Here is a 26,443-nt window from a genome sequence, read left to right as displayed (position 1 = left end):
CTTCCTGCTCAACAAATGACAAGGGCGGAGCCTTATACCACGTGATACAGAAGCTGGCTGCTAAAATTAGCAGGGGAAAAAACAACGGAGAGCACGTCAGGGATGACGAGAAAGTGACAGGAGAAAATCCGTCCCGGTCAACCACCCAAACATCAATAACGGGAACCTTATACAGCGCTTCACGTCGAACTCCCGCAGGCACAAAGAAATTACGGAGGCTATTACTTATCACCTGACCAAAGATACAGTGGGGCAAAAAAGTATTTAGTCAGCCACCGATTGTGCAAGTTCCCCCACCTAAAATGATGACAGGGGTCAGTAATTTGCACCAGAGGTACACTTCAACTGTGAGAGACAGAATGTGAAAAAAAAAATCCATGAATCCACATGGTAGGATTTGTAAAGAATTTATTCGTAAATCAGGGTGGAAAATAAGTATTTGGTCAATAACAAAAATACAACTCAATACTTTGTAACATAACCTTTGTTGGCAATAACAGAGGTCAAACGTTTACTATAGGTCTTTACCAGGTTTGCACACACAGTAGCTGGTATTTTGGCCCATTCCTCCATGCAGATCTTCTCGAGAGCAGTGATGTTTTGGGGCTGTCGCCGAGCAACACGGACTTTCAACTCCCGCCACAGATTTTCTATGGGGTTGAGGTCTGGAGACTGGCTAGGCCACTCCAGGACTTTGTTGCCCGGGCGGTGTGTTTTGGATCATTGTCATGTTGGAAGACCCAGCCTCGTTTCATCTTCAAAGTTCTCACTGATGGAAGGAGGTTTTGGCTCAAAATCTCACGATACATGGCCCCATTCATTCTGTCCTTAACACGGATCAGTCGTCCTGTCCCCTTGGCAGAAAAACAGCCCCATAGCATGATGTTTCCACCCCCATGCTTCACAGTAGGTATGGTGTTCTTGGGATGCAACTCAGTATTCTTCTTCCTCCAAACACGACGAGTTGAGTTTATACCAAAAAGTTCTACTTTGGTTTCATCTGACCACATGACATTCTCCCAATCCTCTGCTGTATCATCCATGTGCTCTCTGGCAAACTTCAGACGGGCCTGGACATGCACTGGCTTCAGCAGCGGAACACGTCTGGCACTGCGGGATTTGATTCCCTGCCGTTGTAGTGTGTTACTGATGGTGACCTTTGTTACTTTGGTCCCAGCTCTCTGCAGGTCATTCACCAGGTCCCCCCGTGTGGTTCTGGGATCTTTGCTCACCGTTCTCATGATCATTTTGACCCCACGGGATGAGATCTTGCGTGGAGCCCCAGATCGAGGGAGATTATCAGTGGTCTTGTATGTCTTCCATTTTCTGATGATTGCTCCCACAGTTGATTTTTTTCACACCAAGCTGCTTGCCTATTGTAGATTCACTCTTCCCAGTCTGGTGCAGGTCTACAATACTTTTCCTGGTGTCCTTCGAAAGCTCTTTGGTCTTGGCCATGGCGGCGTTTGGAGTCTGACTGTTTGAGGCTGTGGACAGGTGTCTTTTATACAGATGATGAGTCCAAACAGGTGCCATTCATACAGGTAACGAGTGGGGGACAGAAAAGCTTCTTACAGAAGACGTTACAGGTCTGTGAGAGCCAGAGATTTTCCTTGTTTGAGGTGACCAAATACTTATTTTCCACCCTGATTTACGAATAAATTCTTTACAAATCCTACCATGTGGATTCATGGATTTTTTTTTCACATTCTGTCTCTCACAGTTGAAGTGTACCTCTGGTGCAAATTACTGACCTCTGTCATCATTTTAGGTGGGGGAACTTGCACAATCGGTGGCTGACTAAATACTTTTTTGCCCCACTGTATGGCTCCCATCAACACTGTGCAAAACGAGGGATTTAGGAAAATGATCAACACCCTAGACAAACGCTACACAGTGCCGTCCCGCAACTATTTTTCTATTGTTGCACTACCTGCTCTATACACGCAGTGTCGAGCAACGGTGGAGACGGAATTTCAAGCAGTACATTTTGCGGCAACAGCAAAACGCGAGACATTTGTTGTTTTTATGTTTATTTATTGTTTTTATGTTCAGTCTTAACTGTTGCGAAGTTGATGTGCAGTTAATAAGTGCAATAAATATTTATACTGGAAAAGAAAATCGTGAGAGAATTGTGATCTCAATTCTAAGCCAAAAAATCGTGATTCTCATTTCATGCAAAATCGTGCAGCCCTAGACCTTAGTGTTCTCCTTTAAAAAAAAAAGAAAAAAAAAAAAGAAAAAAGAATCTATAAGAGAATCGATAAAGAATCGAATCGTTAAACAGAATCGAAAATGGAATCTGAATCGTGAAAATCTTATCAATACCCATCCCTATCAGAGGACCCGGTCTGATCGCATCAAGTAGACTGTACTTACTTTCCATGGGTCTCGACGAGGCCTTGTTCCTTTTACAGAAATTTGAGAAAGCAAGCAGTTGTTGCTTTGTCAGCTGACTAATTTGCTTTATCAACAGGGAGCTTTAGACTCCACTATAACCCAGTTAAAGTGAACGTCCGCAGTTGCCTGGACGTTTTTACACATCAGCTGAAGAGACCTTTGGTGCTGCATATTGGGATTAATAAACGCAAAAGGGACTTCTCAAAAGAGGTGTCAGAGTTCACAGAAAAGGGGAGGAAGCAAGACAGGAAGCCCTGTTGTTGCAATGTGTTCTTGGGACAGGAAATTATGTCCCTTTTCCCCATCCTGAAAACCCTAAAACAACATCAAGACCCTCCACTGTCTTTTCAACTCTCAACTCTCTGGGATATTTACATTGCCTTAAATCAGGGGGGTCGAATCCCAGGCCTCGAGGGCCGGCGTCCTGCAGGTTTTAGATCTCACCCTGGGTCAACACACCTAAATCTAATGATTAGTTCATTACCAGGCCTCTGGAGAACTTCAAGACATTTTGAGGAGCTCTTTTAGCCATTCAAGTCAGCTGTGTTGGATCAAGGACACATCAAAAACGTGCAGGACACCGGCCCTGGAGGCCTGGAGTTTAACACCCCTGCCTTAAGTGGATGTTTCCTACTTCGTTAATAAGGGAAACAGGTTTTCTGAACAGGTTTACGAATGTATGAAAGACTTCAGGCATGAAGCCAGCAGAAGAGGAAATGAATGACTGTCCATCCCACAGTCCAAAGACATGCAGTTTGTGGGGTTAGGTTAATTTATCAATCTAAATTGCCCATAGGTGTGAATGCGGGAGTGAATGTGAGTGCGAATGGTTGCCTGTCTCTGTGCGTTAGCCCTGCAACAGACAGACTGGATCCTATTTTTCTTAAACAAAAATCAGGTAAAAAAAAAAAAAATCACGTAATTCTTTGTTTTTACATTCATCAGGTCCCAATCTGCCCAAATATAAAGAGAAATTAAAAATGCATGCCATGAAAGAGTTCGGGTCTTAGGAGGTTAAAGTTTGTTTTCTTCTCCCATTCCTGGACGAACTCCGCTGTTGCTCTTTTCTCTATTTTGTCCCATTTGTCAACCGATAGGCATTCAGCAGCTGCATATGTCATCTGCTTCCAGTGACGTGCTTGCTGTCGAAATGGAAAGGCGGGCAGACACATTTGCATGACCATAACTTGCACACAGAGCTTTTCTTAACTTTTATGACTTTAGGGTTGGCAAACATCTCCATAGTCTACACTTCCTTCTGTAAAACTGACAATTGCTGATACCATTTATGGCAGGGTGAGACACGCACACACACATATACCCGCACTGGGAAGGTTAATTATGGACTTCAACAGGGTTCAGTGTTAGGACCAATTCTGTTCACATTATACATGCAGTATCATCAGTATAGGTTTTCAGTATAGGCAGTATCATCAGAAGTCATGGCATAGATTTTCACTGCTAAGCAGATGACACCCAGATCTATCGATCCATGTGTTGTGGAAGTTTTCCATTTAAATAAAGCCTGCAGACGAGCAGTGAGCGGTAGCTAACATTCTTTAATCAAAACACACAAAGAACAGACAACCAAGCTTGTGGAGAGCCTACATGACCGCGGGGCAGGTCAGCAGAGTCTCTCTGAGCCTAGCATGGCTCTCAGTTAAATACCTTCTCCAGGAACAAAAGGCAGCAGACAGCGGTTTCACACCTTAAGATTCACACTCCCTTGCTACCTCCCAGAGTCCTCAAAGAGACAAAAGATTCTTCCTGTGGAGCTATCTGCTTCCCCCAACTTCCTAACTAGACCCCCACCATTTGTCTTACTGTATGAGTGTGAGACTTGTTAAAATCCAGTGGCACCCAGGCAGTATACAATATAATAATGTGATTAATACATAAGTAAAATAAATTCCTATACACATGAAGCCAGTTAACACACATCATTAGTTACACTGCAGGAATGTCTGGAGTATGAACGCTAAGGCGAGGGTTCCCGATGTTTAGGGACAAATCCAATCACATGTCGGGTTGATGTAAACAGACCAAACTTCAGTCAGGAGAAATACTGAGACAATCCATCCACAATACAAGGTTAGCAATTAATATACTGCTACATGGGCTGGGCTGTAGTTGCATCATAAGGTTTTAAAAACTGAGCTTTAAAATAAACAGTGGTAATAAAAACCGAGAGAGGCCGACAGTGATCACTGCTTTTTTTAGGGGCTTGTTCAGATTAAATAGAACAAAGTACAAAGCATTAAAACATGTTACAAACACAACTGCCTTGATAAACGCGGAATAGTTTTGACCCAGAAGCAGGGTTTGTAGATCATCAGGTGGGACCAGATATCTCACCCGCTGTGAATGTTTTAATGCAGTACGGTTGTTATTATTATCAATTACCACATCCTGTTTATGACAGTTACAATACATAACATTCATATAAAAAATAAAATTGTCTTGTCTAAACTCTATGTGGTGTTAATTAAGCGTATACTACTGTACTTTAACGTCGCTCATAAGGGTGGTACTTCAAGAGCCATATATTTTATGAGGTGGTACCATCAGCGTGACTGCGCCGTGCCGCCTTTGCAGTTTTAAGGCCAGGGAAACGAGCCTGCCAGCGCTGTGTAGCTGGCGATAAGGAAAGGCTGCTCTTTATAGAGGACTCATGCTCCAGGAAATGTTTTCTGGTTGACTCCAGCTCCCAGAAGAGCTTCGGGAACTCTTGTGTCATCTTTGCATAGAGATTTCCCGTGTATCACCAGAGAGAGCCCAAGTAACACAGTTTGAGAAAGACTGAAATAGAGTAAAATAATATGGAAAATAATTGTCAGAAAGATTACACTGCACATAAGCGAGACTAGCGAAGGCTACCATGGTTTATTGGTTATGTGTGTTTCTGTCTGTGCGTGTGTGGTCATTTCCAGTCTTTGTTGTGGAGTCTGACAGCAGTTCGAAGGAAAGACCTCTGCCCACATTGTGGGTGCTGCAGCCCGCCACAGAAAGAGCTGCTCAGTGCTGTCCAACAATAACAACAATGTATCACCTCTCCATAGGTCTGTAGAAGTAGATGATGATTTTGGAGATTGACTGTGGTCAAAGCAATCAGTGATCGCTTGCCAGTCTAGGTGACTTTTAGGTCTCTTCCCCAGCTATACACACAAGTTAATATTGTTATGAGCACCATAATTAATTAAATCTGCATTGCTTTAATTGCGTCCCGCATCTCCACATATAACTGGCAGTTGTAACAGATGTGGTTTTTGGCTTGCGTGGACACATGGACTCATCAGGAGAGAAAACAGGAGGATGTTTTTGAGAGATATCTGATCTTTTCAACTAGCTGGTTCACAGGGGATGGAGGTGATGGCTGAAGGCTCTGCCTCACATTCTACCTTTACAGACTCGGGAGACTTGCTTGTGGTTCCTAATCTGTGAGGCAAGTGCTCTGTTGGAAAAACCAGGCACTTGCAGGTTAAGCTAATAACATGGAATTGAAAATGGAGTGTTTAGTAAACCTCCTGATCAAATGGGGGAAAAAATAAATTCAAAAATAATAAAAGAATATAAAATATTTGCATGTACGAGTTGTATTTTGTATCAAATTTGCTACATCACACTTCTTCTTTCTTTTCTTTTTTTTTTACTTAAAAATTTATTGTGCAGTTTCTACAAAACACAGAGTCTCAGACTGGCTGCTGCACTTTACTTTAAAGCATTAGGGTAAGATGGGGACTGATTATTCAAGACTTTGTATGTGTGAGGAAATATTTTAAATTCAACAGATTTAACAGGAGGCCATCAAAGAGAAGCCAATATATGGGCAGTGCATATTGTAAAAATATAATAATATACACCAGACTTTTTACTACTGTGACCACTATGCTTGAATTAACTTTCCCCCCTTTTGTTCCCAAGGATGTTTGAAGCATTTCCTAATTCTCAGGGTGGATTTTTAGCAGACACGTTGGTCCGTGTGCTGCCTCCTGTGTGGAATTACAGGGCCAATCATAATATCCGCTCTGAGCTGCCTCTGTGTTAAAAGCTCTTTGTACTGGAGCAAGTTTGGACATTCCAACTTGGCATACAGTTACGGCCCCATTATACTCGCTGTGCACTGCCTGGCAAACCGCACCATTCATCACCTCTTGATTTTTGTAACCTTGGTCTTTGTACTGCAGCCACTGGGTTGAGGACACAAGTGTTCAACTGTGTTGCTTTTTACAACCATTTAATGATACATCAGTACAGAAGCTCAGAGATTCATATATTAGGGGAATATGTTGCAAGAGTTTGAAAATACTTTGTGGGGGAAAATCACTTTCTTTGATTCCAGTTTTTTTTTTTTTTTCTTCTTCTTCTTCTTCTTCGCCTTCGCCCTAAACTCTGTGCAGTTATGTTTATCCAGGAAGTTGCCTTTGCGTCAGAATCTTTGTCCTTTGAGTGCCACTCTTCTCATCTGGAGTGGATGACTTTAAGAGAAGGGTATCAATGTTGATAATCAGTCGTCATGGGGCTGACTTCTTTGGTCTTGTTCTGAAAAGGTTGTAACAGGTGTAACTTTTTTTTTCAGTTTCACTTACCATCAATTTGGGTTTACATGAGGAAAGGCATCCAGCATAAAAACTTACCAAATCAAACAAGTGGTACTACACACTGTGGTGACCCCTTGTGAATAAGACAGCCACTGACAGTAGCTGCTTCCTCTCATCCTACACGGGAAGAAACTCCTAAGCAATTTTTTCCAGTGAAAATCTTAGATTTTAATGTTAAGTCTTTTGTGCGATTTAGATTAGATGAAACTTTATTAATTCCTCGGGTGGGTTCCTCCAGGAAACACAGTTTCCAGTAGCACAGCACCGACAGAAGTTGCATATTCCAGATACAATAAAAGGGAATGAGAGTAAGGATATACGCATAAATATACCACACATACACATATACAGTGGCTTACAAAAGTATTCGGCGCCCTTGAACTTCCACATTTTGTCACCTTACAGCCACAAACATGAATCAATTTTATTGAATTCCACGTGAAAGACCAACACAAAGTGGTGTACACGTGAGAAGTGGAACGAAAATCATACATGATTCCAAACATTTTTTACAAATTGGGTGTGCGTAATTATTCAGCCCCTTGAGTCAATACTTTGTAGAACCACCTTTTGCTGCAATTACAGCTGCCAGTCTTTTAGGGTCTGTCTCTACCAGCTTTGCACATCTAGAGACTGAAATCTTTGCAAAACAGCTCCAGCTCAGTCAGATTAGATGGACAGCGTTTGTGAACAGCAGTTTTCAGATCTTGCCACAGATTCTCGATTGGATTTAGATCTGGACTTTGACTGGGCCATTCTAACACATAGATATGTTTTGTTTTAAACCATTCCATTGTTGCCCTGGCTTCATGTTTAGGGTCGTTGTCCTACTGGAAGGTGAACCTCTGCCCCAGTCTCAAGTCTTTTGCAGACTCCAAGAGGTTTTCTTCCAAGGTTGCCCTGTATTTGGCTCCATCCATCTTCCCATCAACTCTGACCAGCTTCCCTGTCCCTGCTGAAGAGAAGCACCCCCAGAGCATGATGCTGCCACCACCATATTTGACAGTGGGGATGGTGTGTTCAGAGTGATGTGCAGTGTTAGTTTTACGCCACACATAGCGTTTTGCATTTTGGCCAAAAAGTTCCACTTTGGTCTCATCTGACCAGAGCAGCTTCCTCCACATGTTTGCTGTGTCCCCCACATGGCTTGTGGCAAACTGCAAACGGGACTTCTTATGGTTTTCTGTTAACAATGGCTTTCTTCTTGCCACTCTTCCATAAAGGCCAACTTTGTACAGTGCAAGACTAATAGTTGTCCTATGGACAGATTCCCCCACCTGAGCTGTAGATCTCTGCAGCTCGTCCAGAGTCACCATGCGCCTCTTGGCTGCATTTCTGATCAGCGCTCTCCTTGTTCGGCCTGTAAGTTTAGGTGGACGGCCTTGTCTTGGTAGGTTTACAGTTGTGCCATACTACTTCCATTTCTGAATGATCGCTTGAACAGTGCTCCGTGGGATGTTCAAGGCTTGGGAAATCTTTTTGTAGCCTAAGCCTGCTTTAAATTTCTCAATAACTTTATCCCTGACCTGTCTGGTGTGTTCTTTGGACTTCATGGCGTTGTTGCTCCCAATATTCTCTTAGACAGTCACAGAGCAGCTGTATTTGTACTGACATTAGATTACACACAGGTGCACTCTATTTAGTCATTAGAACTCATCAAGTAAATTTCTAAGGGCAACTGACTGCACGCAGACCAAAGGGGGCTGAATAATTACGCACACCCCACTTTGCAGTTATTTATTTGTAAAAAATGTTTGGAATCATGTATGATTTTCGTTCCACTTCTCATGTGTGCACCACTTTGTATTGGTCTTTCACGTGGAATTGCAATAAAATTGATTCATGTTTGTTGCTGTAATGTGACAAAATGTGGGAAAGTTCAAGGGGGCCGACTACTTTTGTAAGCCACTGTATAAATACAGAATATATCATATGGATATAGGGCGCTATGACCAAAATCTCATATCCCGATATAAGACATTTATTGTCCTGACAACGATATAAATCACAAAAATTTAACATTTTCTGTAAATTCTGTGAATCTCGGGCAGCTCGACTGGCGTGAAGTGTTTTCAGCTGGGCGTCATGTACCTGGAGTCCAGTGTTTTAACCGATGCATGAAATTGTACATTTTTAGAAATAGGTTGTAACGGCCGCTGTTTTCTTCGTGGGTATTTATAACATGGCGTGCTGCGGGGAAAAAGGCTGTTCTAAAACAAACAACTAAAGAATGTAAAACATTCCCTCCAAAAAACTTGTAGATTCTAAACAAGCAAGTCAGTCCGTGCATGATTACATTGCTTCGCCCATCAAAAAGTACCTGAGACAATATACCGCCTATCATCATTTATTGGACTGACGAATGTCAGTTGGAAAAAATTTACAAATCAAATGAGAAAAAGGGAAGCAAAGATTGTAAAGTGCACATGTGTGTTAAACCAGATCAAACGGTGTAGAAAACTGTGTGATAGCCGATTTACATAAATAGTAGTGAAGAATCACACACTGACACAGGTTAGCTGACAGGTCAGACTGAGTGTGTTCGTGCATAGAGACACACACACACACAGTGAGAGGGAGATTTACATTGAGAGCTGAAACAGGAGAAGCTGTACTGAATCCAGATCTGATTGGGATTCACAGGCTGAGTTCTGTGTGCACGGATACATTCCTTCAGGGGGAGAGGGGCGGTGTGGAGGTGAGTGGGAGTAAGAGGATGACTCCATTCGGTAAAAATCTTTCTGTATTTTTTTAAGAGAGTGGCGCTGCGCCTTCCCCTTTATCAGCATCAGTGATGACATCAAAACTACATTTTGGGGGGTCTGGGTGGGGGGAGTAAGCTACCAATGAGCTACCGACTAGCTCACTGGTTGTGTTGCTCCTGTTTGTCGTTCAGAGAGGAACTTCTCCTATCGGTGATGTACTCAGCTCTTTTGGGCTGTAACGCTAGAGGGTACTCCCTCTTGGCAGCAGCTTTCACCTTAGTGAATTGCAAGGTGAGGCAGGAGGAAAATTTGTTTTAAGTGCTGCTTACGCCGAGTTCACCATGGCAGCAGAGCAAAACAAGAATTAGCATGACTCTGTTATCAGAGTGAGGGAGAGCAGCTGAATGCTTTCTTTTTTTTCCAAGGTTTGAATGAACTAATAATAATTTTATAATATGTCACAGATGATCAGTTTCCAGATATTCCCCTGGTTTTATGATATTTTTTTAATCTATATTTGGCTTTTTATGAATAAACAGAAATGCACTGCGATTTGTTTGCTTAAGGTTTTTCAAAAGATCTGAATATAGATTGATACTGGGCCCCAGAGAGTGTGATTGCCAGTGGCTGATTTGTCAGTATCAGATTTTTATGTAATCTTTAATCAGTTCTGCAGTGGTTTTTAAGGTATTTAAACACTGCTGAGTTGCAATGCAAAGAATGCAAAAAAGAAAATACATGTTTCACATATTTAGTTTATTATTAATGATGCAATATTCACTGTGTCTCCAACAATAGATCTTGTATCTACCAATCAGAAAGCAACACCGGTCTCAGCCTTAATGGAGGAAAAGCTGAGTGGTGTCGTGACAGAACAAAGGAAAAAGTCCAGATGACAGCAGGTGACACATTCCCACTATGCTGACATAGCTGGTCAATTGACAGCTCAAGAACACGCCCTTCCTGCTGAACACCGATAGTGCAGCAATGATTGTTAGGAGGAAGGCTTGTGTTGCCTTGGTGATCGCTGCCATCCTCTTCCTCATGATTGCCAGCCAGAGCATTCAGAGGAGGTATTTCCTGTTGCAGCCTGGAGCTCCGCCCAGAGGCCACAGCACGTCCAGTGGCAGGATGACAGGTGAAGAGCGGGTGTGAGAAATGAATGTTTGTTTGTTTGTTTGTTGTTGTTGTTGTTGTTTTTTAAGTATTGATCCACACGGCCTGAACTTTTTTCTGTTTCCAGCAGCTGAATTCACAGGCCCAATTTCAGGTCAGGCACCTCCTTACCTGAAACCTGAACAAATTCCCACCGAGGAAGAGATGGTTGAGGAAGAAATTGACGAGGAGGAGGAAGAGATGGTGATTCAGGAGCAGCTCATGAAAAACGCTAAGTATGACATGTAACACTTGTAACCCTGCATATCCACTAATACCCTGGTCTTACACCTGTGTTTTGTACTCTTACAGGCTGTGTGGCTGCTCTGATGCCTGTATTTCAGACAACAATGGGTCGAAATGGTTCAGCCAGCGCTACGACGCTAAACAGCAGCCCATCATCAAAGAGACCGGCAATAATTTTGACTCTGATGCACTTCAATGGTGGCTGGTAAGGACAAAATGTAGTGATAGTTCAGATTTTATTAAAGGGGACCTATTGTCATTATTTCCAACTCTACATTTTTATTCTTGGACTAGATAGTTTTGCAAGATTCACTTTTAAAAAATGATCCTTATTTATCCAATACTCCACCTTAGTGTAGCCCCCAAAGGTCTGAAGGTCGGTCTGAAACAAGCTGTTTAAGCTCCTTTCCCTTTAAGTTTCCTTTCTTTTGAATGATTGTTCCTTTTTAACCAGGAAATGTGAAAAGCAGAACTGTGGCTTTTTAATGGCCAGCAGGGTCACTAACTCCAGTGGCAGTGACTGCTTTGTTTACTTAAACTCTAAATCCAAAACACTTTCTGTGAATAGTGAATAAAACAAGAGTTTTTTGCAAATGGTAATGTAATGTCCAAATTATAAACTTACCGTGAATTATCAATGTTTTTTTATTAAAATAGTACAGCAGTATTAGTAATGTCTACTTAAGCCACTGTACTGTCTTCAAAGTAATGCATCATTTGTTAATTCAACTCTTGTAAAGCTTTTTTTTTTTTTAAACTACATAAATAAATAAACAAGGCGATTTTTTTGTTTTTTTACAGTAAATGGCTTTTATTGCAAGTAAGTAAATAATTACCAAGTCATTTACAGGTTTTCCCTTTATTTCCTTTGCTTTAGTTTATGGACAAAGAAGATTCACAGGAAATCATTGCAGCCTTCAAAGTAGGGCTGCTCAATTAATCGAATTTTAATCACGATTACGATCTGGGCTTTCAACGATCATTAAAAATGACTGAGCCGATTATTAGCCCCTCCCTCATGCTTTACTCTCGCGCTGCTCCGTGTGGCAAATCGAGCGCACTGCTCTGCATTTCGAACACGCGATTAAGAGGACCTGAGGGAAGCTCGGAAAGCTAAGCAGAAGTTATTTGGAGAGGAGAGTGACTGCTGTTGGTTGAAAAGAGAGGTAAAAAAAAAAACTTCAGTGGTGTGGAAACATTATGGGTTCACGGAGTCAGACGTGGATCAAGTAGACACAGTGTGTAAACTTTGCTACGGTGTAGTAGCTGCACCACAGAGCAACACTGCAAAGTTCACTAAACATAGATGTTTACATTTTTCATTTATTTCTTATATTGCAAACATTTGCACTGTTATCAGTATTTGCACACTATTTTATATTATTTTTTAAAGTCATTATTCAATACATTGTTATTGTTAACCCTTTAAAGCCGGTCAGAGCAGCACGCTCTGTTTTGTGTAACTATTTTTAAATTCCTGTAGAACCTGAACCGTGTAAGCTAGCGCAATAAAATTTTTTCCATATGAAACCAGAGGAGTTGTACTTACATCTTATGCCATCAGCTTGTCCTCGGTCACAGTTTCCTTCCACATAAAGCTTTGCAAAAATTGCATAAAAAGCGCTTGCAGGAACAAAAACATAATATTCCAGAAACACGCTTTGCCGATCCGATCAGCTGTTCGTAACACTTCCCACATTGAAAAAGACGTCAACGAGAACTATCGCATTTCCTGCCCGAAACCGGAAGTGACGTCATTTTCGCGGAAAATGTAGTTTTTTACTTGTAGGCCTTAAAAGCCTATACTGGTGTTTTTATAAGTCATGTTTGACTTTTCTGAATAGTTTCTGGGATGCTTAGAACTCGAATTGCACTGCTGGAAATATTTTATTTTGATGCACGTGCTGTTTTCTTCGCAAATTTGCATCATAGGATTGTTTTTTTGTTTTTCCTGCAGTATATAAAAATTGCTGTATCTCCAAAATAAAACTATGAAGACACTCAAAATAAATTTCCTGTTGTTGTAAACTATTTTTTGCAACTTTTTTTGTATTTAAAGTTTTGAGGGATAAACCTCTTAAATTTCTCCAAGTAGAAATATATGTATAAAAAACAAAAACGATTTCCAATTTTTTTGTAGTTTATTGCACTTTTTTGCAATTAATGTAGTTACCAGAGGTGTGGACTCGAGTCACATGACTTGGACTCGAGTCAGACTCGAGTCATTAATTTTATGACTTTAGACTTGACTTGAAAAAATGTTCTAAGACTTGTGACTTGACTTGGACTTTTACACCAATGACTTGGGACTTGAATTGGACTTGAACCGGTTTACTTGAAAAGACTTGATATTTTACCCAAAATATAAAATTTAACATGCATATTATATAGAGATTGAAAATGTGACGTCATTCACGGGTAGAACCGCAAAGGATTCTGGGAACTCGTGGCAAGCGGTAGTAGCGCACGCAGGCTTTCAATTAAAATCAGTCACACAGCGATAAAAAGAAACACAAAAATGTCAAGAAGCTGTTGTATTATTAACTGCAATAGCCGGTCGCATGACAGCCATGGGAAGCCGACGGGTAAAGAGATCGGTTGTTATCGGATTACGTCGTTGAAGAGAAATTGTTCAAGCCATGTTTCCGAAGTAACAAAGACGCGACGGATGGCCTGGATTGCAGCCATTCAAAGATCAAATATAACGTCCCAGAACCCTCCAGCTCACAGGTTAGTCTGCTCCAAGCATTTACACGAAGGTCAGTGTTTTTTAGTAGTTAATACGTCATTTTCATAACATAATTGGTGATATAGGTTACAAGCAAGTCTGGCGCTGAACAGAAATTGTGGCGCTATGCTCCTTTGTTTATTGTGCATAAATAGTGAATTGTCCTGACAGAATATTGTGTTTCGCTTCTGTTATTATGGTACATTGACAAAAACATATACTTTTATTCACAGGATAAAACAGTTGTTTTGTATCACTAATTGCCCAGTACGATTACAGCATACAATATTGTTGTCACTGCTACATTTCTGTGATGGGTACCAGAAATTATTTCCACTACTAATTAATTACCGTTGAGCTCAAAGGTCCTATTAATAAACGGTTAACGAATGTGTATTTATGACGACAGTTTGTGAGACTGGTAAACTTATGATACGTACGATGGTCTTTCGTTCTACACGGTGCATTTCAAGGTCCTGCACCCATCTGTCGGTAAACTGTACCTGGACTTGTTGCAGTGACCTGAAGTTACTAAACTTCACGAGTGTATGCACTCACTCCAAGAAGCGTATAATTATAAATATGCATATAAATATGCTACGATGAGATAGCTGACTTCATCTAACTAGCAAATGTTTTCCAGGCTACGTTGGTGATGCAGTTTTTTTTAATGTGTATGATATTTTTGTCATGCGATTTTAAAGCTGGTCCTACAACCGCATCCAAGAATAACATGCAGCGTATCTCAGAACTGTCGGTGAAAATTATTCTTGGAGCTAGGTTTAATTGAGCTGCATTTTAAAGAGGTGCAATTTCACAATTTGTGTATATTTTCTAAGTTCACTATTTTGTCATGTGTTGAGAAAAACACAGATTTTAAAATTACATGGTCTAATATTTACATTTAGCATAACTGCAACATTATTTTTTCGTTTTTTTTTTTAAAGACTCGAAAGGACTTGAAATTCAAAGTTTCAGACTTGTGACTTGACTCGGACTTTTACACCAGTGACTTGAGACTCGACTCTGACTTGCCTGACATTACTTGAGACTTGACTTGAGACTTGAGGATAAAGACTTGAGACTTACTTGAGACTTGCAAAACAATGACTTGGTCCCACCTCTGGTAGTTACTATGGACTTAATACATACATATCATTAAAATATGGGCTATAACAGTTGTATTGATGTATAGCAACTTGAAATGCTCCCACAAATGGCACTACAACATGTAAAAAAAATAATATAAGTATCGTCAAATAATCGTGATCTCAATTTCAGTGAAAATAATCGTGATTATCATTTTTGCCATAATCGAGCAGCCCTACTTCAAAGGGGAAATGACTCAACAGCAAATCAGCTTAATCTCTGGGCATTGTCTTAAATTGAAAGACCAACAGATATTTTGTAACATACTGGATGATGTTGCAGTAAATAGTCAAGAACAGTTATGAAGTTTTGTATTTTCAGAAGCCTGAATTTGTCCTTGTGGAGACTGGCTGCAGTTTGCATGAGAAGACAAATGTCTGAGTCTTTTTCCTGCATTTAGAGAGGTGAACTCCTGCTGCAGAAACCATTAGTAGATTAAAAAGAGGAGGCCAGTAATGCTGCTAACATAATTAGTCTGGGCCACAGAAGGCAGTAAAGTGTGTGTGTGTGTGTGTGTGTGTGTGTGTGTGTGTGTGTGTGTGTGTGTGCGGGTGGGGGTAGGGGTGTCAGTACTCTTTCGCCTGCTTCTTTTTTTTAAATTAAGAAATTATTTAACTAAAAATTATTTTACTGTCATGAAAGACAGAGATAAGCACCAATAACAAGCCTTTTGACACTGGAAGTTTAAGAATTTTTAACGTGACTCATTATGCAAATGTTTTACTTGAGTATAAGTGTGTTAAACAGAAAAAAAAAAAATGTTTGTCTGCTCTTCCACAGAGTCTTCAACGGGCCGGTAACGATCAGTCCTTGGAGGAAGTGATCTCAAAGATGTTCCAGGTCATATCCCCACCCTCTATAGACTTGGAGCCCGTGCCCTCACGTTGCCGTAGTTGTGCAGTGGTTGGCAACTCTGGCAACTTACGGCATTCTGGACACGGTGCACTCATTGATTCTCATGGCTTCGTGTTCCGGTACATGCACACGCACGCACACACACACACACACACACACACACACACACACACACACACACACACACAATCGCGCGCACAGCCCTCACCCTCCTTATGTTTTTTTTTCTTCAGGATGAACAAGGCGGTGACTAAAGGGTTTGAGGAAGACGTCGGTCGTCGGACGACGCATCACTTCCTGTACCCAGAGAGTGCAGTGGACATCAGTAATGGTACCAGCCTCATCCTGCTGCCATTCAAACTGAGAGACCTGGAGTGGCTGACCAGTGCGCTGTCCACCGGAACAGTCAAAATGTACGATATATATAAAAAAACAAGTATGCTCATTATCTCATGCATCCATCAAAAAGACATCAAAAAACATATCAGACAGGAGAGATTATTTGATGTAAGAGGGAAAAGTTTATTTAAAAAAAAATCTAAAATTAAACTCCTGGAGTCTAGACCAGCAGTCCCCAACTTTTTTTTTGCGCCACGGATTTAATGTCAGTATTTTCACAGACCGGCCTTTAAGGTGTCGCTGATATATACAACAAAATAAAATGACCAAGAAAAAACGGTGGCATTTGGTAAATATAATAATAAATGCAAATTCACTGTGTAATTGTGTAACTTTATTAGCAGCGTCCTTCTGAAATGCGCCAACAACATTGAGAGTAACATCCTCCTCTCTGCCCCTTAATGCTCTCTGGTTGCTATGGTAACGCATAAATATTTCTTTCAAAATAAGACACACAACTACAACATGGGAAAAATACCCAGGGAAACAGAGTTAACAATAAAAACCCTGAAAACCATCAATTTCAAACCTGAGCCTCAACTCTCGTGGCCCGGTACCAAACAACTCACAGTCCGGTACCGGCCCGGGGGTTGGAGACCGCTGGTCTAGATGGTTGTGGTGGTGGAGCAGAGTAAGCAGAGGGTTGATGGGGAGAGAGAGTTAAAAGAGTGATAGACTACAAAGAATTTCAAGAGAACAAGAACTAGGGGGCTGTTTGGCTATATATAAATATGAGCCCAGAGGGTTAGATAAAAAGAAAAACAGAAGGTTTGTTACCACAACTGAAAACCGTTAGTCAAACAACTCACTACGCAATGGGGTGATGTAAACAAACATAACAAACAACTCATATATTCAAATAACGCTAATAGCAATAGTAGAACACTAATCACCTAAACATCTCACCGGCAGCTACTCAAAACGAAGGTGCAAAGGCAGGAGGGACAGTCTGCACAGTCTAGTCAAATCAACAAGTCCCCCGTAGAACAGAATTAAAACCACATTCACTTTCAGCAGAAAAAGGTAAAACACTCGAGAGGATGACAGTCTAGAACCTCCAGTGTCCCTAAAACACGCACAGGTTTTAAATCGGAGGGATTGTCGGTTAGCGATACTGAGCCATCAAAAATGAATGGTTCAAAACAGGGGTCCGGCACCTCATTACAGGCCTCAGCTTTCACAAAACCCACACCTTTGGGTTGCTGAGCATTTGATGTTTTGTGTTTTAAGGCTAAACAGTCAGCAATCACATGTCCAGTTTTATGACAGTAAAAACATTCGCGGTTTTCCCTGGACCCAGACACTTTAGCCGTGTGGGGCTGTTGCACAGCGCTAACCCGTGGCTTCTCACTGCCAGTAAACGAGGCTTTATGAGTGAGCACAAACTCATCAGCAAGGAGCACAAACTCATCAGCAAGAAGCAGCAGATGCGAGAGAAGTCGCTTTCTGTACATTTAAATATAGCACAATACGCTCAGGAAAATATTTCTTAAACTCCTCCAACAATAGTAACTCACGCAGAGCGTCATAGTCACCTACTTTTGAAGCAACGCACCACTTATCAAAGAGAATCCCCTTTTCTCTAGAAAACTCCACATAAGTTTGGGTCGGCATTTTCTTTGGCGAAACCTCTGCCTATAGGCTTCAGGGACTAACTCATATGACTGCAAAACAGCTGTTTTAACACACGCGTAGTCTAAACTGTCCTTTAAAGAAAGCGCAGCCACCACGTCTTGGGCTTTGCCGGACAGTTTGCACTGCAACAAAAGAGGCCAAATATCACTAGGCCACTGCAATGCGCCAGCGATACTCTCAAATGCTGCAAAGTATGTATCAACCTCAGTTTCTCTAAAAGTGGGCACTAAAGAAATGCACTTGCTGATATCAAAAGCAGAAGCGGACGAGGAGGTGGAGCCGGAATTGTCAGCAGAGACAGATGAGGCTTGAGGCTGAGACTCCAGCTCAAGCTTTCGCAGCCTAATGGCTTTGTCTGCCTCTATCTCCAGCCTTCTTATTTCAAGCTCTAGCTGAGGCCGCCTGTTCTGGGCCTTCTCCTCAGCCTCCAATTTGAGACGTGCCAGCCGCACCTTCAGCCGAGCTCCTTCTCTGCCATCTGAACTCCCAGAGGAGAATGGATCATAGCGAGGAAGCGTGCGTGGCGTTTTTCCCCGCTCATCCCCCTCGCCATCCCCACAAGAACCATTCTTATGGCCCTCCTCAACTACGGCAGCTTGGCTTGGCACACCAGAGACCACAGGCAAAACAGGCGCTTGAATCACACCAGCTTCCACCAACTTGTCCACTACTAAAGCTTTCAAATCACATCTTACGGAGATTTTTTGAGACCTGCATCTGAAAGTGATCCAATTTGCAGCAAATCGTTTTTGTGACAGCTATTTAAAAGCTCAATAGATGGGGCATCTATAAAGTGCTGTAAACAAAACGCAGCCGACATAGCGCCTAAAGTGATAAGGCTACTCTAAAACGAACGCCCCCCCCCCAGGGACAAAGACCCTCTATGAGGGATCCCGGGATATATATCTCTTATATATAAGAGAGAGAGAGAGAAAAGTAAGAGTTGCATATGTTTATACACTAATACACATGAATGCAAAAAGATAAAAAGAAACGTGGCACACTGTAAACATATATGACCTGTATGTAAGTGTTTGTGTGTGTCTTTTTTTCAGGACCTACATGAGGGTGAAAGCAAGAGTGCACGCTGATAAAGACAAGGTAAATTATGATCTCGACTGATCTCAGTTTTCTCTACAGCGCTTTCTGTTGCTATTTTTACTTTCAGCTTCACCCTTTTTTTTTTTTTTTTTTTTTTTTTGCTGCTGCTGCTCCTATTTTTAGTTCTTAGTTTTATCTACCAGTATTTACAAGATTTTAAAAATTGCATTTGCTAAAGAATAAGGGAACAAAGATGAGCAAATAAATCTTTGTAGTATTTTTATTTTTTAAGACAAGTGAGAGTGAAGGAAGTGTCTATACCAGAAACCACACATGATGAAATCCACACTTCTGGTCTGATCTGGACACAGATGCCCCACTACATTTGATGTTCAAACATGACCTGTTATACATTTCCTTATTTTCTGTCATATCTACCCTGATAAACTCAGGGGTTGCAACAAGAGTCTTTTTGTAAGTACACGGGGCTTATTTTGGAACTGTGGGCAATGCAAGCCTACTCTTGTGTAAAACACATCCATTTTAAACAAACTGTGTGTGTGTGTGTGTGTGTGTGTGTGTGTGTGTGTGTGTGTGTAGGTTGTTGTGGTGAACCCAGTGTTCTTTAAGTATGTTCATGAACGTTGGAACGAGCATCATGGTCGCTACCCGTCCACCGGCATGCTGGCCATCGTCTTTGCTCTGCATGTCTGTGACCAGGTAAGAGGAAAGTAAAGACTGGGTGTAGAGAGAAAAACCACATTTGTTCTTTCTTTTTTTTTTTTTTGTATATTCACAAAATATGGTGTTACTAACCAAAAACAGACTAGTCCAAACAATATTGTAGCATGTCCAGACTAGCAAGTCATGGCAATACAACCAAGACTAGAAAAAGTTGCATTTCCTGCGAAAATGCAGTTTGAATGCCGTGTAGTGGAATCTGCTAAAAAACAGCTGAAGAAGCAGAATTATCTGCTGAAAAGAGGTGTAGAAGCTGAACTGCTGAAGACAGTTGTATTTGAAAGGGTAGACTGAAGAATGTCAAGAAAGCAGAGTGCACGCAAACGGGAGAAGATGTGCGGCAACCACCACAGGTAGGATTCGAACCTTTGCTACCAGGTCTCACGGCGGCTGCTCATCCCACTGAGCCAAACCAGTTCCGGTCCCAAACAAAGATGTGATGAGAGAAAAAATGTGTACTGTGCAGAAGAAGCTGAATTGTGCTGAAAAAAGGTGAAGAAGCAGAAGTTTGTTGTGAAAAGAGGTGAAGCTGAAAATTCTGCTGAAAATGGGTGAAGAAGCTGAAGTTTGTGTTGAAAAGAGTTAAAAAAGTTGAACTGTTACCTGAATATAATGTTGCCATAAGCGGGATTCGAACCCGGGCCTTACAGCATTCACACAAAAATTAATATGTGAGGGTAGAAGTCACACATGAAATGAAGCGTATAAAAGCGGGATGTATTTAGTATCAGTATGACCTGTCAGCAGTGTGTCATGCATGGTTGATGAAATAGCTTCCTTCTCTCTGTCCAGGTGTCAGTGTTTGGTTATGGTGCAGACAAGCAAGGAAACTGGCATCATTACTGGGAGAAGAATCAGTTTGCCGGAGCCTTCAAGAAGACTGGCGTCCACAGCGCTGATTTTGAGAATCAGATCATCCAACACCTTGCCAACGAAGGCAAGATCACTCTACACCTCAACACAACCACATCCGTGCAGACAGAACTAGGCACCAACGACAGACTGGCACATAAACTCAATTGACCTCTACCTGGCTGATCGTCAAAACACCTGGCTGTCCTCTGGCACTCAAACCAAATCTGAGCCAGTTTTTAGACCATACATTTGTTGTTTTGGGTAGAAATTAGACTCCTGCACTTTTTCTGTCAGTCACCACAACTGCCTTGAGTCAGACATCCAGGAATGCTGGAATGAATGTTGTTAAGCTTTTTCAGACAGCTGAATTACCTGTGGACACATCTGTGAGGCTTATCTAATTTAGAGATCCCCTGCCTCTTCCAACGTTTGCTGGCTGAAAGAAGTTAAAGCTCAACTCAAAAAAATCAGTCTGTTTTTCTAGACCTAAAACCAACTTTCCTGACGTGTGCAACTGCTGGGATAGACCACAAAGACCTTTGCTGTGAGCTGGAAACAACCACAAACTTTATTTTATCCTATCTTTGTTTTTATTGGATTTTATAGGTACACAGGGATAACCTTTTTTCTCTGTCTTTTTTTTTTTTTTTAAATAAAAGCACTTTTTCCTTAAGAAGAAATGGTGGAAAGAGGCCGAGTGAAGGAAGTGTTCACTTGGCCACATAAGATTTCTTGCATTGTATATCATTTATAATCCCTCCATTTTATTTGATCCTAATTTTAACACAAACCGTCCTGACCTAGAAGATCATGACAAACTTTTTAAGCCTTGTTACTTCTGCATTTTCAGAATGTAAGCCAATGATACTTGGAACTTCCTGTCCTGTCTTGGTTCTCAGCCTGTGTGATTCAGCAGTCTGCTGCAGTCTCAAGGTTTGCAGCTGATTTCATCCAAAATAGGGAGATTTTAGTTTTCTAATCAACGCACATAACCCCCTGTTGTATCCAACCTTCATTGGAGTAGTAAAGTCAGGAGAACCAGTCCTTCTGTTGCACGTCAATACAAAAATACTCAAAATGTGGTGATACTTGAAACCTAAACTTAGTTATTGAAAATATAAGGGCTGATATTGGCACATCACAGGTAATATCAGTTCAGATGTGGATACTGTATTGTTCTTTCAATCCCAGTTTAAAACCACTCCTGACGTCCCTCAGTGTACACTGTAAACTCCAAACAGATACAATTAGCTTTTCTGGTAAAAGGTCCTAGATTATTTTGTCAACCTTCGGTAACATCCTCTATAGAGTTAACCCGTTTCATCTTTAAACTTTAGGCCTGGTTTCTTCGCCCCCTTTAACAGGTAGTGCATATCTTTTATGTTCACATTTAACCTATGTCTTACGAGCTTTTAATCTCCTAAACACATTTTCTGGAACAATGGTTCTCTGTGCTTCTTTTTGGGGTTTGAGCACCGTGAACTTGAAGAGTTAACAGCAGGCAAAAGTCAGTGCAACTGACCTATAACACTGAAGGGTCAAGCAGCAGCATGTATGAATGCCACTGATGGAGCTTTGAATCACAAACTTGACAAGTGACATGACTGTTTGAAGGCACTGGACGTGATATTTGCCATGCTGGGAGTTAACCTACAAGAAAAGACTGAAAGATTAACAGAGAAGAAGAAACAGCTGAGTTGGGCCTGTGTTTGCTGGAGATTTGAAGGCCACACAGGACACTGTGAGAAGAGGGACAGGGACCAGTGAGAGGTCAAGCCCGGACGAGTTCGAGTGAGAGAGTACAGGATATAATTGGATTGAAAATGGAGGCTGAACTCATGGAGGTTTAGGATTGTCCACCACAGAGAAAGATAAATACATGAACTAACAATTACGTGAATGAATAGAAAACACACATACACAAATTGTTACATGTGAAATTATTTTTGGAAAGAATCAGAAGTGAGACAGTTTGAATCCACAGCTCAGTGCAAGGATGCATGAATTAAACCTGACTATAAAAATACACATGCAATGAAGAAGCAGCTTGCACCTCTTTTCCCGAAAATCAAACTTGCAGCGTAACATCTCATAGTCCATGTCCACACTGGGGCCGCTGCCTGAGAAGAATTCATCTCTGAGCGGCAGCCGCTGATCTGGTCTCAATGTCAACTCTCCTGATGTTAAGAAGAAATTCAAATTGGGACACAAACGAACCGGGCGGAAACACCAAATATTAACCCCGATTCTTTTGTCCCCATGATAAAACAGAGCAAACCGACTCAGAGTGTGTTAAAACATTTATATTTCTTTTTATTAAATCATCTTCTTGGAGAGAGAGACCCCTGCACAGCCCAAAACGCCAGTTGCAGGATCATTAACATTAGAATCATAAACTTTGTCTCATATAGGTATTATTTTGGTACTTTACACGTCACAGTTTCAATACAACCATTGCTTATATGGCAGAGTTTCTCTTTTCTGTCTGGCTTCCTGCATTTATTAATACGCTGTACAGCTCTACACTTCCTGTTTTCAGTCTGGCTGAGCACTTAGTTTGAGTCAAAAGTGGCCTTTTCTCTACAAACCTTCATTATTAAAGTACATAAAACAATATAATAAGAAAATAAGGATACTAAGGATATATTAATTACATGACAGTTACCAGCTGATGTTTGCAAGCCTGGTTACTAACTAGACTTTAGATTCGTGTTAAGCAACAGACTGCATGCTTTTGGTTTTTGTTTCTCAAACTTTTGCTCACCAAAATTGGACCACAGACGTTTTTGGTTGCCTGATAGTACAATCAGGCACATCAGGCCATGTTATTCAAATTTGGCACTTACAGCTGCCTACATGTGATTTTATTTCATTTCGAAGCTAGCCTCAAGTGGCCTTTAGAGAAAAGCATTTCTACTTTGGGTTTCCTTCTTGACATTAAGTAAGAAATTCTATATTAGTAGCAGTCATCACAGTAGTAGGAGTAGTTTCTCCTTGAGAACATGTGGGTTTTGTAAAGATTGGGGGGGGGGGGGGAGGAGCATGGCAGCTTTGAAGTATGTTGACAAAGGCAGATTCTTAACCAAGACAAAATGGTGACTAATGGATGCAGTGTGATGCACTGTCCAGAAACCAGTGGGTGATGTCACAGAAACTATTATGTCTTTTATATAAAGTCTGAGGAATCATAACTTTTGGGCTTCACACAGTTGGGTCACATGTGCCATCGTCGATGTGGGCAGGAGGTAAATATAGTATTAATTTTTATCTAAAAATCTTAATACTAAAAAAAACATTTTTATCTTGTTTTTATTTTTAGTGGACTTTTTAAGGTTGTCATGAAGAGTCTGTAATTTGTCTCTGATCTGCCCCCTACTGGATGTACTTTTTAAACCACAAGTTGATGAATGCAACTGTTTGCTTTGTAATTCTGTGCATATGTGTACTTTAAAAAATGGCTGTTATAAGAAACAAACAGCCTGCTGTAGTAATGAGGTTGGCGTGTTGTTTTAATGCAACAAAAATGTGCATATTTGTGGTGACAATGTAGACATATATATATACAAATAAGCCAGTGTGAAACCACCCTGAGACTGATGGTCAGTGAAAAGATCAATCTGCTCCAAAGAAAAATGTTCATACAATGTGTTGTCCAACACTCCTCTTTACCAGGTATAACTGTACAAGGTTGGTAGGATATTTTTTTTAATTTATTTATTTTATTGTCTGAAAGGAAAACAAAAGTCAGATACCATTAATGGAGGAATAAAAAAAAAACAACCCTTTGAGAATCACAAGCAGGCTGAGGACTTCTCAAAAAATTCAAATGCTGAATTTTCATTTGGAGGATGTTGCTCTGTCATTGGTGTTAGCTTGAGTGAAGCGTTTACCCTTATCTGTCTGGAACAAGTCAGTGTCTTGTAAATCCAACTGCTGCATCGCCAGAAGCCTTAATGTTAATATGAAACATCTGCTGCTTGCTCTAAACTTTTTCCATTCACTGCTGAGATCTAAACCTTTGTTGCCTTGTCCAGGAAGGGAAGGAAACTTCCTGCCAAATTACCTGGGAAATTATCCAGTTTACACACAGATGAGGAATGCTTTAATATGCCAGAAAACGACAGAGCAGCAGCCCTTCTGAGTCCTGAGCTGGATTGTTGTAAACAAGTTTACTTCCTCACCTTTAACAAAGGAGTTTGTTGTGACTTTAAATCCAAAGTTGTGCTCAATGACTCTCTGCAGTCTTCAAATGTAGAGTTTTATTTCCATTGCTAGGTGCAGATAAATCCACTTAGTCAGCTGCTCGTAATTCCATTATAAACATCTGTACATGAGCTGTAGATTTAGTACAAAGTGACAACAAGTGACCAAACGTGTTCGGCCTGTGGTACCATAGCTTTAATTCGGCTCGTCATGCAAGTTTCATTTAACAAACCTGCTGATTATCAGTCCGTTTATAGAGGCCAAACTGACAGAAGCATTGAAACAACAGATAAAAATCCTGAATGCACCGCTGTCACTTTGAATGAAATAAAACATTTTTTTTAAAAAACAGAATTCATGGGTTTTTGTTTTTCTATTTGAAAAATTGTCTGTACTCTGGAGGTAAGAGCTGAACTGATCGTCTGTGGAGTTTGTCTATAAAAGCTGATTCGTACGCCAATGAATTTCTGCCACTATGCCAAATTCTTTTTTTCTTTTTCTTTAAATGAAGATGTTTTAACAAGAACTGTTTTCTTTCATGAAAATGTTTTAGAAAAAAGAATCAAGAAGTTTATACAGAGATGCTATAAGGAAAGGTCTTTTTACAACCCCTGGCAAAATTATTTTAGGGAAGAAAAAAAAAAAAAGTTCTCCAACCTGCAAAGCTCATCTGTCAGCTGTTACACAAGAAAGCTGGAATCAGCTTGATGGAGAATTTTTTTTTTTTTTCATGGATGAAACCCAGTGTTGATGTTATAGGGGAGCTTTGGGGGTCTATTCACGAAGGTCAGCTGAATTCTGACATTTTTCAACAGTGTTTAATTTGAATCATGCTCGACTTACTGCAGCTCAAGTTAATTATTTAGTTAACAGCGGCTCATTGACTCTGTAACAACTGCAGTAACTAGTTTGACATTTGGAGGAGCACATGTGCCTGTGTAGGTTGGACTTGTGGAAGTACTCTCCTTAGTGTTTCTTTGAAACTAAGGAGAGGTCATTCATCCAGAATTATGGATACGGTTGCTTGTTTTTCTTTAAAGTTTTGTGTACACACACACACTTTTTTTTTTTTTTTTTAGATGTTTCTTTTTAATAACATAGCAAAATGAGTTGAGCAAAATGCCTCCTTGTCAAAACTAGTTTCCCTTCCAGTACATGTGCTCAGGCCATTGCATAAGCCTGAGGGGAGGTACTTTGATCTTCTTTATCAAAAAAGTATTACATTTGGTTGAGGCATGTTTCATAAAGCCAGAGCAATTAAACAATTTGTTCATTTGCTAGACAGAAGACTTTTTTTTTAAACTCTTTTTAATAATTCCAAACTTTTTTCCAGGGGTTATTATAAGCTGATATGTTGTTGTAACCAGGAATGGAAGTAGTCAAGTTGAGTGGCCACAGGTCACTAAAGTACAAACAATGCCTTAAAAAGCAAAATGCTGTTCTAAATTCAGTCTGAATGGGTGTTAGTTACATTATGCTAGGATGTCCAGTATACAATTCCCTTTTTGTTTTGTGTTTTTGCCTCATTAAATGTACCACATAACATGGTGCCTCAGTAGAACTTATTTTATATTTTACTAAAAGTTTTACACAAATCATACAAAATGTGCTATATGAAGTTCCGGTGCTTAGCTCACTATTACGGACCTAATAAAAGAATTACACAAACGATTAATGGGAAAATAAAACATGTAACATTAAAAACTCTTATCCAATTATTATTATTATTATTA

General features: G+C 40.6%; 1 protein-coding gene across 3 annotated transcripts in view; it reads left to right on the top strand.

The window, feature by feature from the left end:
• Positions 1 to 25,064, top strand: part of st3gal8 (ST3 beta-galactoside alpha-2,3-sialyltransferase 8) — a 30,569-nt gene extending 5,505 nt beyond the window's left edge. The window contains exons 2-9 of one of the 3 annotated variants that reach the window (XM_080891722.1): positions 10,502 to 10,841; positions 10,950 to 11,094; positions 11,171 to 11,309; positions 15,762 to 15,955; positions 16,070 to 16,249; positions 18,926 to 18,971; positions 19,512 to 19,631; positions 20,445 to 25,064. In XM_080891722.1, the coding sequence (XP_080747848.1) occupies positions 10,691 to 10,841; positions 10,950 to 11,094; positions 11,171 to 11,309; positions 15,762 to 15,955; positions 16,070 to 16,249; positions 18,926 to 18,971; positions 19,512 to 19,631; positions 20,445 to 20,675 (1,206 nt within the window). In that variant the 5' untranslated portion in view covers positions 10,502 to 10,690 and the 3' untranslated portion in view covers positions 20,676 to 25,064. Of the gene's footprint in view, positions 1 to 10,501; positions 10,842 to 10,946; positions 11,095 to 11,170; positions 11,310 to 15,761; positions 15,956 to 16,069; positions 16,250 to 18,925; positions 18,972 to 19,511; positions 19,632 to 20,444 lie in introns of all 3 variants that reach the window. The other 2 variants (XM_080891721.1, XM_080891723.1) reach the window with 2 other exon arrangements.
• The last annotated feature ends 1,379 nt before the right edge of the window (positions 25,065 to 26,443 follow it).

This window comes from Rhamphochromis sp. 'chilingali', assembly GCF_963969265.1.
Source record: "Rhamphochromis sp. 'chilingali' genome assembly, chromosome: 9".
NCBI lineage: Eukaryota > Metazoa > Chordata > Actinopteri > Cichliformes > Cichlidae > Rhamphochromis > Rhamphochromis sp. 'chilingali'.
The sequence above is the reverse complement of the archived record's forward strand: the minus strand, read 5'-3'. Positions and strand labels throughout refer to the sequence as shown.